This window comes from Neopsephotus bourkii, unplaced genomic scaffold (genome assembly GCF_033783945.1).
Source record: "Neopsephotus bourkii isolate Nb327-2 ecotype Australia unplaced genomic scaffold, CSIRO-AGI_Nbou_v1 NB_962, whole genome shotgun sequence".
NCBI classification, from domain to species: Eukaryota; Metazoa; Chordata; class Aves; order Psittaciformes; family Psittacidae; genus Neopsephotus; species Neopsephotus bourkii.
The window spans coordinates 5,395,679-5,412,974 of NW_026901456.1; the positions used below are offsets into that span (position 1 = coordinate 5,395,679).

At 39.8% G+C, this 17,296-nt stretch overlaps 1 protein-coding gene across 2 annotated transcripts in view; it reads left to right on the plus strand.

Moving 5' to 3' along the window:
* Window positions 1–17,296, plus strand: part of SIM2 (SIM bHLH transcription factor 2) — a 58,521-nt gene that overhangs the window by 37,013 nt on the left and 4,212 nt on the right. For both annotated transcript variants that reach the window (XM_061359132.1, XM_061359131.1), the window contains 5 exons: window positions 675–874; window positions 4,701–4,807; window positions 9,783–9,930; window positions 11,819–11,987; window positions 13,140–13,548. In XM_061359132.1, coding sequence (XP_061215116.1) covers window positions 675–874; window positions 4,701–4,807; window positions 9,783–9,930; window positions 11,819–11,987; window positions 13,140–13,548 — 1,033 coding nt within the window. The remainder of the gene's footprint in view (window positions 1–674; window positions 875–4,700; window positions 4,808–9,782; window positions 9,931–11,818; window positions 11,988–13,139; window positions 13,549–17,296) is intronic.

Genomic DNA, 17,296 nt, shown 5'->3' on the forward strand with positions numbered 1-17,296 from the left:
TCTCTTTAGCTGACATAGTGAATTTTTACAGTCTAACACTGAAGTTATCACTCGTCTGATCAGGAATTGTACATGGGGATTCAAAAGTCTGCTCTCAAGACCCTGGGCTTGGTCATATGTCAAAAGAACGCCATGTGAACTTTACTGGAGAACTTATTTAAGCTCATTTCTAGTGCATTTACACATACAGCAGTTAATTTTTATAAATGTGATGCATTAATCTTCACTGGATTTTTAAAGTGTCTGGTTTTCATCAGAATAATAGCTCATTAAAATATGAATGCTTATATATATCTCTGTGTGTGTGAGAGAGAACCATCTGAAAAAGCACCTTCTATATTTTTTGATTAATAACAGGAATTCTGACTGTATCAATGAGAAATCTATATTAAAGAGGGTTTAAAGTATTAACTAGAAGAAGTCTAGATAGTCATCAAAGAGCATGTATTTTAATACTGAATTAATCATGTTTGCAGTAAACACAAGACCTGCATTTACTGTGTTTGAATCTCCATTTATAAATTAACTGCACTTATGAAGCCTTAATAGACTATGCAGTATGTAAGTGTTATAAGGGTGTATTGCTTTGTAACCTCACTGAAACTGGGTGGTCAGTTGGCTTGCAGCCTCTTCCATTGCCATCAGATATTGAGTGTGTTTTCTTCTCATGCCAGGTGATCCACTGCAGCGGCTATTTGAAGATACGGCAGTATATGCTAGATATGTCTCTGTATGATTCCTGTTACCAAATTGTTGGACTGGTGGCTGTAGGTCAATCTTTACCTCCCAGTGCAATCACTGAGATCAAACTTCACAGTAACATGTTTATGTTTAGAGCAAGTTTGGACTTAAAATTAATATTCCTAGATTCCAGGTAAGCAGCTATTTCATTTCCAGCATAAAATGTTTTCAAAATCAAGTGTTATCATAAGCTACAATGGTTTCCAAACAGATCAAAACATCCATGAAAAAATAAAGCAATCCAAAATAGATCAATGACACAAAAACCATATGGGTCTTCAAAGCCCTCCAGGTATCTGGATAGACCATACTTTGTCTTGAGTGCCAGCATATAAGAGCATGTACAATTTAACTTATAGTTACTTACAGTTTCAGAAAGCCGACTAAAGCCTTCCTGCTGTGAGTAACTGATCGATGAGTAGTAATATATTTTTACCTTAAAGAACATACTAAGCTAGCAATTTAACTTATAGTTACTTACAGTTTCAGAAAGCCAACTAAAGCCTTCCTGCTGTGAGTAAGTGATCGATGAGTAGTAATATATTTTTACCTTAAAGAACATACTAAGCTAGCAAAAGGAATAAGGATGTACCATCATCCCAAAACAAAGTAAAACAAAACAAACAAGCAAAAGCCCAAAACAAGCACAACTGAAGTGCTTTCTGAGGTCATCCAGAAAGCTTTTGACAGAGTAGTAAGAAAAGTCTTCTGCTCTTCAGTGTAATTCCTTAACAATGAAACCAACCCTACTAATGGGATTAGAATAAAAATGAATTGGCTACTACATGAAAACACTGCCATCTTACGCAAAACTTGTCAAAATGGCTGTTGCTGAGGAAAGAGAGCCCTGTCTTCATTCTCAGCTTATGTAGCTCACATACCAGCTAAGAAGAGCACAAAATCAGAACTGAAGGAGTCGTGAAAAGATTCATTTCCCTCTTTTTGAAACATGGTATATTTTAGTATACAATGATACTTTGTACGTGCAGCTCCAGATAACTTGAGGGGAAAAGCCCAGTTCCCACACAGTATAACAGATTTGGCTATTGACAAGATAATCTTTCTTCAACCTATCCCTGCATGTGGAGCAGTATGTCACATAGTCTGTCATTTGTCTGGCATGCAGGATTTGCAAGAGGCAGAAACGATATTCATGTGTAATAGCGAAAAAGAGTCTGTATCCAGTGAGGAAATTTTGCATGGCAGGTCAACCATGAAAGAGCATGCTCTTTGGCCATGCTGAGTCAACGAGACAGTGGGCCATCAGCTGCTAAAATACAAAGAACTAGTTGTTTCTGGAATCCTTCCTTTTTTGGCATGCTTTACTTAATGTAACAGCTACAAAGAAGCACAAGGGGGTTAGCAACATGTCCTTGCATGCAGAAAAAATGAAATTATGTGCCTAAGAGGAACTGCCTGGAGACACAGTGTCTTCAAAGGAAACTGTATAACCAGAGGTGTTGACAGGAGCACAGAAAGAACCAGGGCTGTTGCATATAGCTGGGTTTACCAAAGAGCAGATGAGCGTTGTCTGCACACACGACGATCAGGGGTATTAAGCACTACTGAAGCCTGTTGCTCTTCCAGCTGAGCAAACCAAATTATATTTGCTCAGAGCAGGGACATATTAGGAATAAGGCAAAACTGTTTTCAGGCTTGATTCTGGTATCCATACAAGGAAAACTGTTGCTAGATCTTTAGAGGTAACAGTCACAGCAGACAGGCCAGTATGAAAGCCATTGGAAGGAGCAGTTAAATAAGCCTTTTTAGACACCTGAAATATGGAAGAGTTCATTTATCAAGGTCACTGGAAAAAGGAGGTGCTTCCTTCCAAAGTGATCTGCTGCTTCTGAGTTTCATGGTGCATCCTATGCATTCACTGCTATATGGTTTATAAAGGCTTTAAAGGACATAACTGATCATCGAGGCAAACTCTGTTTCCTTTTGTGTGCCCTGTCACATGCAAAGAACAACCTTTAGAGCCCAGAATCCCTAGCGTGGCTTATTGAGGGGCTAGTTTAAGGAGGTCAAGCAGCTGAGTTTGTTTCTAGATTGTTTTCAAAAGTTTTGGTGTCCTCAAAACAGTTGATGATGGGGTGGGTTTTTTGGCCATGGGAAAACCAGCTACAAAGTGAGGCTGTGCCTCCAGAAAAATTAACACTTGTCTTAGGTTTGTGGCATTTTGTTTGGTTTTGGGTTAGCTGTTTCTGTACGTACCAACTGAGTGGGATGAAACTGCTACCTTTGTTTTAATTGCACTGAAGTCAGAAGGAGCACTGAAATTTGAACAGGATCTTTCACCGGTATTACACCATGCTGGTAGGCTTAAGTGAGAATTTGGGCCTCTAGAACTGTAAGCCACACTTACAAGGGACAGCACACACTGTAGAGGAGAAACACAAGCATATATTCATATATCCTGGTGCAGAAAGAGACCACGTGCTCACCCCACAGTGGCAGTCCCTGACTAAAGCAAAGGCATGCAAGAGTTTCCCAGATGAAGGCACAGCTAGGGGAGGTATGGATGTAAATATACTGTATTTATAGTACATCAGACCATGAAGACATTATTGTTTTTCCTGGTTGTTTTCAATTTCCTTCAGAAGAATCCTCCTCCTCAATGCTCTCTCTCAAGTAGAATGTAAAGTCCCCAGTCTCTGTGGGGCCCACACTATTGCTGACCATCAGGGTATGAGTAAACAGGATACATAACAGTCACTAAAACTTAATTTAAAAGAGTAATCAAATTGTCTGCTGCCTTGATGACACGTTGCTTGAGACCCATCTATTTATCTCTGTAGACCCTACTGTGTTGTTCTCTGATACAGTGTATCTCATTAGTGTTTCAGACTTGTGAATGTCCTGACCATCCCCACTCATTGCGCTAGTTATAGAGACCGTGCGCACGTGAACTGTGTTCCTTCTGAATCAATCTAAACTGGAGTACAGCCTCCAAGAGCATGTCTAAGGCACTCCAAGCCCATAAGTCTAAACTGGAGCTACTCCCAAGTAAAAGTCCCAAAATTAAACTATGCAAATGCACCTGCTGCTGCAGCAGTAGAACCCCAGCAGTAGCAGTTTTACTCTACAGATAGCCTGCTAATGGACTCTGTTGCTTATTACAGTAGACATGCCTTTGCATGTTCTGCTCTGTTCTGCCTTTTTAGGTGCAGAAAGCCCAGGACAGGGTAAAACATCCCCAGCAACACTAGGTAACCAAGCCACGTTATGGCTGAGTTGTACTTTGTACTTTAAAGATTTTTTTTTCTCTAGCAACTATGCTAAATAAACAAAAGTCCATTTTGAACCATGAAATCTGCCTCTTCAGCTCTGATTCAGTGTAGTCTGGGTCTTTAACATCTGCAGAGGTGCTGCTGTTTCAAATTTGTTCCATTATCCTATTTCCCATCATAGGACATTCTTCTGAAGTCTACCTTCAGCCTTTCTTTTCTTGGTTTGCGATCCTCACAACTCCCCGTCTTTCCACATTCTCAGCTGGAATAAGCTCCTGCTTCCTTCTGTTAGGTGTTAACCTAAATTTATTTATAGACCATGATCACAGCTTCTATGGACTAACATACATGCTACATTTTTATATTTACAAAAGCAAATGAAAATGTGTCAGCAGTCCACAAGAGTAGGTCTATTGTTTCATGAAGGGCTCCTCAACTGGATCTTTGTCCAAAGGATCATGCATGGCAGTGGCAAAAGCCCAAAGTGGAAATAAGTAAAAGAACTTTTTCCTGCCTGTGTGTAAGGCTGGCCAGAGAACTAGCTGCACCTTGTTTTGGCTGGGTTGAGAGGGTTTATTTTCTTATAAAGATGAGGATTCTCTTTCCAAAACTAACATTTTGTCCTGCAATTTTTAGGCACCTGATTTGTTGGCACAATCAAATGTTAGGTTAATGAAATTGAATATTCCTAGAGATTTTGCTTATTATGGAACCTTCCATTTCCAGGGTGACTGAATTAACTGGATATGAGCCCCAAGACCTGATAGAAAAAACCCTCTACCACCATGTTCATGGCTGTGATGTGTTCCATTTGCGATATGCTCATCATTTGTGTAAGTAAAAAGAATGCTAGACTGAAATATGTGAAGTAGAGTGAGAACTTTTGCAGAGAGCAAGTGTTATGCTGGAAAGTAGAGAAAGCTTTCCAAACCTTGACTGTAGATAGATTTTCTAAAGTGCTTGGCTGTCACTTAAGGAAACCGTTAGTTTTGCCAATAATCGAGATACTCAACATGCCGTGCTTGGGTGGTGGATTAAAAGTAAAAATATCTGGCCACTTTTATCTGTCAACTTAAAAGATCTGGGCTCTTTTGAAAATTTGGGCTTGGTTCTGGGTGGTGAACTTCTGAGGAAAAATCCAAGAGCAAGCGAGTGAGTGAGAGGGGGAAATCTCAGCTTTCCTGGCCTCTGTTGTTGAAGTAAAAATTACGCAACAGCTCCCCGTGCCTCTGAAATATGTTATTAATAATCATCCCATGTTTGAAGTGAATTGCAAAACCAAAACTTCCTTAGATTAATATTCATTAATAGCATGTGGGTGAGGTTTGGAGAATCGAGTGTCAGGGAAAAAAATTACACATTTAATAATTTCCCATCTTCCAACAGAGACACTAATAATATCTTCAAACATCTGGATCTGGGAAGTAGTTCATTCAGTAGCACACTAATTTGAGAAGCAAACTGAGGGAATAGCTGAACTCTGGATTTGGCTCAGTCTATTGCAGCCCATATGATGCAAAGACGACGTCCAAAAACCAATGTCAGTGATTTTTTTTTTCCCAGATTGCTCCTGTAAGCTGAAAGCAGCCAGAGTCAAATCCTTCTTTTAGGCTCCCTGAAGGAGAAAGTAGTCGGTTCTTCACCTTAATATGGGCTATTCATGAGGATCTGAAATATAAAGGAGGTTGTAGCTGTATTTGGCAAGTCAGTGCTGAAATTCCAAATGCCAAATTCTGCTGATGGCAGTGTGTATTACACCTGGGAAAGCAGAAGCTGGTCTTCACAGCAAGTTCGTATTTGCCAGAACACCATTGAATGTTCTGGGCTATTGCAATCTAAAAACTAGAATGACCAGGGTATATAGTAATGTCCTGTTGGGGGCACTGTCTTTGTAGTGTTAATGGCTCCACCTGGATGTGACTGTTGACCTGTATAAAATACCACTCACTATCTTCACAAGACTATTTGGAATACCTATGTTAACCAGTATAGAGATGATGTAGTTATAACCGCAATCATCTCTGGGGAAGAGTTTTCCATTTTAGAACAGAATGATGAATAATTCTCTGTGTGTGGTAGAAAATTTGTACTTTGGCTGCCAGTTTGATCCATGTACAGCTGGAGTTCTAAATAAGGAGACAAAACATGTTTACAGAATTACACCTTCCCCCCAAGAAAGTAAACCCTCAACCAAGCAGAATAACTAAAAGCCATTCTCTAGGTACTCTGAATTACAGAGATAAGTGATTGTAAGTTTAAAAACAAAGAGAAAAAAAATGTGAGCCATGTGCATAGAAATTTATGAAAGTTTCAAAGCAAATAAATGCCAAGAAGCAAAAAATAATGGCTATTTCTTGGGCAACAGTGGGAACAGCATACAATCATGGTTAGAATACCAAGTAATAAGAATTATTAAAACAGATGTAAAATGTACAAATTTCCTCTGGGGAGCACTGTTATAACTCCCCCACAATCCATCAGTAAATGTCTGAGGAATGTGAACAGTAAAAGGTTGGCAAGTTTGACATCCCATTCTCTAAAGCAATCTGATGATTAAGTGTCATCTGATGAAGAAATCTGGAGAGAAACATCTTGCACCTAATAACAGTATTAAGGGAGGAAAAGAAAAAAAAAAAAGGAAAAATAAAAAAGGAAATCCCAAACTAGGGTAAGCAATTGCTTTTTCAAAGAGGAAAAAAAATCCCAAACTGAAGACCTGAAACAACTGAACTTTGAGTTGGGCAGTGCAGAGAACAAAACAAAGGAAACAGCGAGGAGAACTAGTTAGAAGGGATATAACAAGAACATCAGACCGTGAAGAAAATGTAGATGTGAATATTTGCCTAAAGGGTGCTAGTAGCACACAGTGCTTCCTGTTTTAAACATCTGATTAGCTTCCAGCTATATGAAAAAGCTTCTGGTGTTTGAACTAGTGTTATTTATTTCTATAGTACCATCAATATACACAGTGTTTGCTCTGCAACTGGGGAAATGTGTCCACACAAATAATGAGTCCCTGCCTAAGGATATTGCATTCTAAAAGACAGGATAGAAAATCTTTTCCAGTACAGACAAAATATCCCTCTGTTCCAGTATAGACAAAATATTTTTCTGGCCTCAGAGAAGTCACTTCATTTGTACCATTATCTTTCTGCGTGGATGATTTTGTGAATCCCACATGTTACTACATCGTTGTTTTCCCACTTAAACTTTCACAAGAGTCGCATCTCTGTGCCTTGGCAAGGCAAGCCCAAGCCCAAGCCCAATCCCTAGTCCCAGCTCCAGCCGCAGCCCCAGCTGATGTCATCATCACAGTTTTGCTGCTTCCTGGAAGTTAACCTATGTATTTATAGAACCTATCTTATAGCAGAGCACAGTTTACACTCTGTCTGTGGCATTAAGTTTACTTTTACTTCCCCAGCAATCAGCCTTTCTGACAGAGCTCCAAAGGTTTTTAAGAGGGCAGAAGAACTGTAGAAGATTCTGCCTTAGAAGATTCTAAGGCACCATCCACTGACCATGCTGCTTGAGGTCTGGGCCGATGACATGCCAGGCTGTGTGTGCCAGGGAAGTTAAACTAGTAACTGCTGTGAGGTTGGAACCAAAAAGTCAATTTCTCTTAGTTGTATCCTTAAATGCAGAACTCCCAGCCACATGTCCGTGAGCCTGATGGAGCATTTTAAAATAGCCATCTATGACAGATCAGATGGACCAGCCCAGCCAGCCCAGTGCCTTTTTCAGTTTGCCTGCTAAACCAGGAGGGAACCACAGCAGCGGAACACCCAGTTACAAATGGCACATCTAAAAGCCAAGGCTAAAGCCACTGAATCCTCCTCATTTGATTGCAGTGGAGGCCACCAAGAAGTCTTAGCCTGCACAGATCATCTTGGTAGTGAATTTACCTCACTCCCACTTATGAGGTTTCCCAATCAGCATCAAACATGGTAATTTAACACAGAGCTAAAAGGAAATTGACCTCGTTTACTGTATCAGAAGCACAGCTACTGTCCCCTAGCCAAGGTCAGACTTTCCTCAGATTGCTAAAAATGCAGGAGACATGGAGTCCTCCCCTGTCCCAGGAGAAATATTGGTTTATCCATATAATTAGGAAGGAAAACTGAACACTGTAGTTCTCTGTGGTTTTCACATCTTTTAAAATACTGTCTTAACTGGAGAGCTAAAAGAGGGATTTAAAAAAACTCAGTGTGAGAAAGTCAAAACTAATCCCAACGCACATGGAAGAACTTTGTTACAGCTAGAGATCCATTACAACATTAATTTATATCTTGGAAGACTGAGTAGCAAGGCATTTTGAATTCGAGGGAAACCTGACCATTAAACTAGCATGAAGACAGTTCTGAAGATCCTAGACCACATTAAAAAAAGAAAGCTGTTAGATGATCCAGGCCAAAATGTAAGCATTGGTCTATTCACATTATTCACATTACTGCCATCTATATTTTACTAGTACTGCAGTCTCTGATTCTTTTTGAAACTACAACTCCCTACCCTCCAAAGTAACAGCTGAACACACAAAAAGTCAACCCCAGTGATGACCAACAGCCACAGAGTTAATTACGGAACAGTAGGCAATTACCAAAGATTATGCATCTTTTAATTCTCAATCTAATATTCAATGTCCTCCTTGTCCGAAAAATCTCTTATGAGTACTATTTATAAAGTCCATATTGTTTCATTTCAAGTGGTTATTTGCTCTACTAGAGTTGGCTTAAAGCAAAAGCTGTTGTTCATTTTCCTCAGTTTGTATCTGCTTCTGCACCAAGCATGTACTATTAGAGAACAAAATTACAGAGACCTTTGCTACTAAGCTCAGTCTAATAAAAGCCCTACATTTGCAAGCCCTACATTTGCAAATTAATTACTTCTATATCTTCATCATGTATTGTATAAAGAAATTGTTGCTGTTGACCACTGGTTTTGAATATAGTTTATGTAGCAAGATCAGTCCCTTATTTCCTAGTTTAAAATAAATAACTGATTGTGTGGAAGAGTAAGAGGAACTCTCCAGGGGCACACAAGAGAAGAACCACCTTTGAATGCTGGGCATTATCTGTTAGTGAATCATTAGATAAATGCCTGGCACTGAACCAGAAATACCTGTGGCTAGATTAAATATTTAGACATGCTACACAACCCTTATTATACCATAGCTTTATGCCAAAACATCTTTGTTCACAGAACCCAAATCTGAGTATAGAGGATTATATTTTTAGTGAAGTCTATCAGATAAGTGGCTCACCTCTCTGTCCTTATCTTTATTTGTGTGCTGAAGAAACAAATACCATTATAAATTTACCTTTTAAAATCAAACTTCAAAATGTAGAGCTTACAGAGGAAAAAGCATCATATCATAAAATACATTGCAAAATACACAATAATCCATCAACCTATGAATGACAAAAGCACTTCCAAATACACTGGAAAAATTCAAGCTTGGTGTGTCCCCTTCAAAATACGTTTGCTGCCTTAAACTTTTCTTTTCCAGTTAGAAGACTAGAAACAGTAAGTGTTTTTGCAGTCTAAGTGTAAAGGAGCAGGGTGACCGGGAAAAGAAGGAAGACAAACCTTTATAGTTTAAGACATACTATTTGTGAAAAATAACGTTACCTTGTGAAAGGGGCAGGACAGGTGTCTTTGCAGGGGTGCTATTTAAAGTTTGGTTGGAAAACAAGGAGGTTTAAGGGAGGGAAATGAGAGACAAAAGTCCCTTCCTTGCAGATAAATCTCTCCAGGAAGTGGTCACGAATCAAAGCAATAAGAAATGCTTTTTTTGTGTTGTACTCACAGTGTTGGTGAAAGGCCAAGTCACAACCAAGTACTATCGACTACTGTCCAAGCACGGAGGCTGGGTCTGGGTACAGAGCTATGCTACTATTGTGCATAACAGCCGTTCATCACGGCCTCACTGCATAGTGAGTGTCAATTATGTCCTTACGTAAGTCAAAATACTTTGTACCATTACATGTTACCAGTAATAGATTAATTTTGTGTGTTATCTGTAATTGATTCATTTTGTGTGTTACCAGTAATTGATTCATTACTAATTAAATCCTTTAAGTTTGCTTTACTTGTGTATCCTTCTGTGCTTGCGTATTACAGCCACTTTCTTCTCATATCTTCCCTCTTTTAGTTACATTGAGCTAAAAAGAGCTAGTATTCCTCATGATTATCTCATACACCATATGCTTGAATGTAATCCTACTTGTGGCTGTTTGCATTAGATCTGGGCCCCAGTTCTGTAATTGGTGTCAGAACTGCGCTGGGGCTGTCCAGACACAGTGACAGCTACTGCTACCCAGCAGAGATTACAATGTCAGGTCTGGGAAACAGAGATACATTAGGAAGCATTACTTCTTTCAGGGACAGCTGAATCACTGAGGATTCCCTCACTTGCCTTGGGTTGCAGAGATACTGAGTATAAAACTACACACAGTGGCGAGTAGCTCCCACTGAGCTTCTGAAAGTACAGGTCTTTGGACCTGCAGTTTATGAATTCTGTTCAAGTCATGAAGGTGTTACGAAATTTCTATCCTGATATAAACCTGTGAGAGACAGAAATCTATATTGAATGAGAGAGATGAGTAATAGTGAAACAGGCTGTGACTGAAAAGACTGTTTTGGGAGGGGGAAGAAAAACAGGGATAGTGGGCACCCCTTGTGTGAATAGTGTAAAAAAGCAGAGAGCTGTACACTCTTTTATTTTTACTAGACTGGTCCATTTCTTATATGGGCTGAAAGTAAGATATGTTTGCATGATATATGTGGTAGGATCATGTGTGTTTGCATATTGCAATGTTGTCTCTGATAACCTGACTTTGGGGAGTCAATGTGTATGAGTTGAGAACCCATAGGGTGTTTCCTTAAACTCAGCCCTAGACTCACTGGCAAATGCTGCCCTCATTTCTGTACAGATGTGAGAGCCAGCAGCATGAGGGAAAGACATAGCCCTGCAACCTGCCTGAGACCCAAGAGCTGAGGCAAGTGATTTGACTAAAAAGGAGGACAGAGTACCAGGGATAGAACAGCATATTCTTGAACTGAATTTACTTCCAGGTTATCCCCCATTAAAAATTGATTGAAATGAGTTCTAGATAGAAATTAAAAGTAGGGAGTTTTACTAGTTATACTTTCAAAAATACGCTTCACTGTTGGCTATTGACAAAACCAGGGAAGACCATTTAAACATCAGAACTGTATCAAATAGTATTTCCAAAATACTAGCCACAGTCTGTTCTTGATTTTTTTAGCCTCTTTTGTAGAAAAAATCTGCCCTGTCTGTGGAGCAGAAAAAACTGAACAGAGCAGAGCAGAAATGAAGGTCTAGAGACTATCAGAAAAATGACATTGTACCTCATGTGATCTAGTTACGAGCACATTGTGCTGACAGGAGAGGAACATGGCTCCTTTTCCTTTTCTCAGGGATAACTGTAAGAGCCAGAGCAGAGACCAATTCCCGATTATGTAGTAGACAGATGAATTGATCTGTGTTTCTCCATTAGCTGACATGGCTGTGATTCCAAACTGCAGGATGCCACCAATAGCTGAGAAGTTGGCATAGCTTAGGTTCAGAGAATGGAGACATTTAGTACAAAGATGGTAATGTGGCTCCCAGTGGAACGCTTCTGATAGACTTGTGTGGGGATGGCCTCAGACCATAAGATCCACCGCCTGCTGGCATCCCGGGCTCGCACTGCAGACTCAGTGAAAATCTTTGAAGAATGAAAATGAAAACGCTGTGAAAGCTAACGTGTATTTTCAAAGGAGTTATTTTGGAATTGTGCTGTATGTTTGAGTACGTAATTTATTCGACTGTTCTTTTGCAGAGATATTGAGTTTAAGGAACTTCAGTTGTCACTGGACCAGGCTACCATTTCTAAATCACAGTTTTCATGCAGAAACTCAGTATCTACCTCGCAGGAAACAAGGAAAATAGTGAAACCCAAAAGTAATAAAATGAAAGCAAAACTCAGAACAACGCCTTACCCACAACAGGTAACTTTTCAGCAGTATTTCTTACCAATTCTTGTTGTAGAGTGCTTGAGGGAGGATAGACACCATCCAGAACTGAATTTACTGTATGAACTGACTATAGTATGCTCTGCCACAAGAACTCCCTTGTAGGCTGTAATGCAATTAGGCTCTTTTGTTCTTGGGATGGACAGCACATACAGTACAAACCAATGCTGGCAAGTGACACAAACACAAAAACCTTTGGATATGGAGTATGTAAAGTACTTCAAAACCAATGTGCTTTCTTGGTAAAAAGAAGAAAATCATGTACTAAGAATAGCTGTGTTATGAAACTGCTGCTGTAGAATGCATCTCATTCACTGTTGATATGCAAAGTTCTTTGTGTCACATAGGTACTAGCAGTTTCCTTACGCTGGAGAACATGTTATAAGAATGAATCCTAGCAAACAGAGCATTGAGTGGGATTTGGGATATCTCTCTGTCACTGGATGAGCTAGAACCAGATATGAAAGGAAACTGTGGAGATTGTCCATAAAACTGGGTGGGTGAGGCTGACACCCACCATGACATATTCTGAGACTTTGCAATGAACATTGATGGAAGGGCTACTATTACCTTAAACTAGCAGTGAGTGCAGCTAGTACATATACTGCATTCAAAACAGTGACAGCCCAAAAAGCATTTGAAGCCTGGAGAGGAGGGTGGAAGAGAGTGGGAAGAGAAAACTACTGTGATAGAAGCTGATCTGAAGGACACGTCTTGTGTTCCTACCATTCTAAATCTTGTCATGCCAACAAAAGAAAAATCATATTCGTGGTCTGCTACTCCATAAATCAGCAATTTCCTGTGCTTTGTGACAAACTTCTACCCACTAACATTTACAAATGCCTGCACTTCATAGCTAAATGCAACTGACAAAACTATCAAATAAAACCTTAAAATTAGGATGAAAAACTAGGTTTTGGTTTTTTTTTTTGTTCATATGTTAAGTGCAAGTAGTTATCATGATGACAAGGAACTTTAAATGCACTGGTAAGCCAGTCCCTTTAGCCAGTGAGACTGGAGTTTAAGGAGGCCCAGCTCTGGCTGCCTGTATGATATGTTATGCAGTTTCATATTAAAGCTAGTCATTTAACTCTCTTCCCCTCCTTTTTTTTCTTCTTCCCCCCCCAGCAATACAGCTCATTCCAAACAGACAAACTGGAATGCAGCCAGGTGGGAAACTGGCGATCCAGCCCTGCAGTGAATGCCGCCACCATTCAAGAACAAAACTTCCATTCAGAAAACAGTGAACTTGTATATGCCCCGTCATATAGCTTGCCTTTCTCTTACCATTATGGACACTTCCCTGTAGATTCTCATGTCTTCAGTAGCAAAAAACAAATGCTGCCTTCAAAGTTTGGTCAGTCTCAAGGAGCACCTTGTGAAGTGGCTCGATTTTTCTTGAGTACTCTGCAGACAAATGGAGAATGCCAGTGGCATTATGCCAACTCCTTGGTACCCAACAGCCAGTCACCATCCAAAAATCTTCCTGATCAGCCAGTGAACATCATCCGACATAACCTTGCACAGAGTTATGAAGGTGGGTGTCACTTAAAAAACAGAAAATAAGAAAAGCTGTGGGTGTCTGGGGAAGATCTGTAATTGTAGTTTGGAAACAAGAATTACAAGGTGTTTAGGAAATACGGGAAATCAGAAACAGCAAAGTGTTACAACCACTATGTTTATAGTATTTATATCCCTCTTCCAATTGCCATCAACACTTGATTAGGAATATTATCAAGGCATCAGTTGCAAAAATGTGATCACCAGAATCACTTTTAGAACAGGGCTGAAATAACACCTCCTTTAATATCAGCACAGTTTATCTTCGTGTTTGCACTGTCAGTCAGTTATTCAGCGCAATTGCTCCAGTAAGCCATCTGAAGTCAGAAAGAAACAAATATACTTCAGATCCTATACAGACTTTAAAATAAATGTGATCTATTTCTATAAAAACTGAAGGCTGTCCTTTCTGAGTATGAAGCCATTTTGTCTGTCTTTACCTTATAGTTACTCCAGTGAACAAGTAAGTATAATGCACTGTCTTCTGCTTTATTTGAAAATGTCTTCAGTGCTCCTCCCCATCCAACTGCATTTTCACTCATGCCTATGGTCAGGTCAAATACTTCAAAGGAAGCACTAAAGACACTGGCTTCTCTGAGATGGCAACCTATAAGAAATAACTTTGCAAAGCCATCTTAACATAAGCAAGCTTAGGATACACTCTAATCTTTAGATCTCATATACCTTACATCTATCTGCATACACCATTTTGATTAGTTAAAAAATCATTAATGAGGACTGAGTGGTTGACATATTGTTACAAAGTTAGATGGAAGCACCCCTTTCTTCTAGCCTCACTGAGGATGGGATGGAAGTAGTAGTGGAAATTTAAAATAAAAATTATAGAAAAGACAGGCTCAAGATTCCTGAGTACCAGAAACAAGCATTTATTCACTTAGAGACATGACATCCTGGACCTGAAGGGAATATCTGCCCATGTTAAAGGCTGAGCTTACTACATCAGACAGAAAACGGTATCAGACATTGAATGTGTCTCCCACAGAGGAGCAAATAACTTCTGCCCAGGGCTTTGTCCTTCACAGGACCATTCAGCCTCACCTAGCTGATTGACCTCACCTCACTGGCTGTAGTGTTTTATCTTACTGTTCTGTGTTAAAGTTTAAAATGAGCAAGACTGAAGCTCTTCTTACAGCCTAGTGCAGGTTAAGTGCTTTTCTTGAGCTTATGGTCCTCTGATGTGCTGGCTTTCTTTTGTTGCTGTTGTAGACTGGGTGTGAAAAGAAGTAGCTTTAGTCCAGAAATGAGAAATGATTTTGTCCTTTCTAAAGATGCTGTATCTTTGTGGAAAAGAAGAAAAGGCTGTATCTTTTGAGACTATGTATAAAGACTGCAGTAAATCCTGCACCTCCCCAGAAAGTCTGCAGGAACAAAGCTATCCTAGGTGTATAGAAATCAGCCTGGCTTTTCTTCTCTGCTTCCAGACTAATAGATGCCGTGAGACTGAACGAGAAAGTAGATCCACCCCTTGCTGGTCAGAGGGTGCCATCAGATACACTGAGAATGGATATGGAAAGAACAGCCTGTTCAGAGAACAGTCTGTAAAATTGATTGTGGCCATAATACTTGCCAGAAAAACCCAGTGAGCTTAGCAGCAGACATGCAGTTTGCTGTCGGTTGGTTGGTACGGGCAGATAACTCCTAGTAAACATCAAGCCAGAAGGATTCCACGGGAACACTGTTAAATATGTTAGGGTAAAAAAAAAAGAATTCCCAACAAAAACCTGCAAGCAACTAATATTTTTCAGTTTCCTCATGAACAGGAAAATGGAGCTGTGATGCCAGTAGTTCTTACTTCTGGTTCTTCTTCTACGTAGATTTTGTTGCTTAGGTTGGAATATGTGGGTTTTCTTTTCAGTACAGATGTAATGGATCCTTTTATGATTTTAGAATGATTATGAGATCATTAAAATGAAACATTTTAATGGGTCTTTACCTATTGGACATTTGATGAAAAATTACTTGGTAAAATTAATTCTCTGTAAAAGCATTTAAAATGTACTGTTTTGGAAGGAAAAAAGAATATGGTCAAACTCAAGCCTGGTCAGAGGTCGTTGCTTTAGTTCACACAATGTTACAAAAAGGGAAATTAAAATGGAGCCTTCACTGCAAAGAGGATTTATACCTAATTGTTCCAGAGTGTTTCCTTCTGAGGTAGAACTAGCCCTGTTGTACTTCTGCTGAAGCTGGTGTCAGGGAGAAATCTGAACCTTTGGAAGCGACTTTTTGCTTTGAATTGAAAGGGGCATCTGATCTTCCTTACATTGTCAACTGCTGCTTTTTCCAGTGGTTCGCTGAAAAACTGACAGCCAGTAAGCTTCAAAGCAGAGTGGATCTGCTTAGCATCATTATCTTCAATCCAAAGGCAATGCCAAGTATGACATCTGGCAACCGGGTTGGATGTAAGGGCTATTCCACATCACATCCATAGAAGCATCTGCCAAAAATGCTGTAGGCCAGAGACATTTTTCTCTATGGAAAATAGCTTCTTTTGGAGAGATCAGAGATTTTAAGATGATCATGCCAAGCCGTCAAAGCTCTGGAAAAGCACGTAGCAGATAAAACTGCCTGCAAATCAGATGCTGCTGCCTCAGAATCTGGTTTCGAAGCTTCTTCCACTTCTTTCCTGCTGGCCTAGTCATCAGAATAGAAACACTTCAGAGAAGGCAACCATATTCTTAGCCAGGGAAGTTTCCTTTGTACATTTAATGAATACATTGCTACAGTACCCACTTCTCATCAAGTTATGCTGTGGGCCAGTCTGTACTATCTGTGTGAAGCTTGGTGCTGCTAATCACGCCAAAGCTCGGGAAATTATGAAGAATACTAAGAAAACCTGTGAAAAAGCCCTGGTTTATTTTCCTCCCCCAGACCAAGTCCACAGGTTCAGCCAGTGACTACCAGAAGAAATACATGACATCTTCTTTGAAAAGTGCATTCTGCTAGAGACAAAGAGGTCTTGAAGATCATGTTACCTTACTATTGTTTTTGGAGGGACAATAACGGGGGACGTAATAATTGCAACATCAGCTCCTGCCTCAGATGATTTTAAATTAGAGTTCAGACCAGGACAAAGCACAGATATTGAGCTAATCTAAGAAATGTGTTATTCATGGGCATAGACAGTATTGAGACCTGTTGTATCTTTACCTTGTTTGACACAGAGGAATATCTACATGCCTTTGTGACCCAGGAGTGCATGACCTGAGCAGTATAGCTGTTCTGCTCATTGGTCTTCAGCAAAACTCAGAGTGAATGGGTAATTGCTCCTCTTCACTAGTCCCTCTTGTACAAAGGATTAAGAAATACAGGCTACATGTCAGCATTCAAGCGTTGGCATATTGTCTTTTCAAAACATACAGTAATTGTCAGATTAACTCTTCCGCGATAAGCGTAGATCATAAAACACAAGAAAAAATATGCAAGACAAACATGCATGAAGAGGGCTTCAGCTGTATCCTAAAAACAGACAATGGTTTTCACAGCCAGGATGCAAAACTCTGCTGATAAAGACTGCACACATTTCACATAACAACCAGTGCTGAGGACCAGTCTCCCTTTGCTTTAACCTGGTTCCAAGATGCCTTTCTTTCATTTGTACTGAAATACAGCCAATAAGAGAACAAGGAGCAGCTCTGCCTATTAATATCTTGGTGCAGAAAGGCATGTCTGTGAATGAAATACTTTTTCTGCAAGCATTTCTCCCC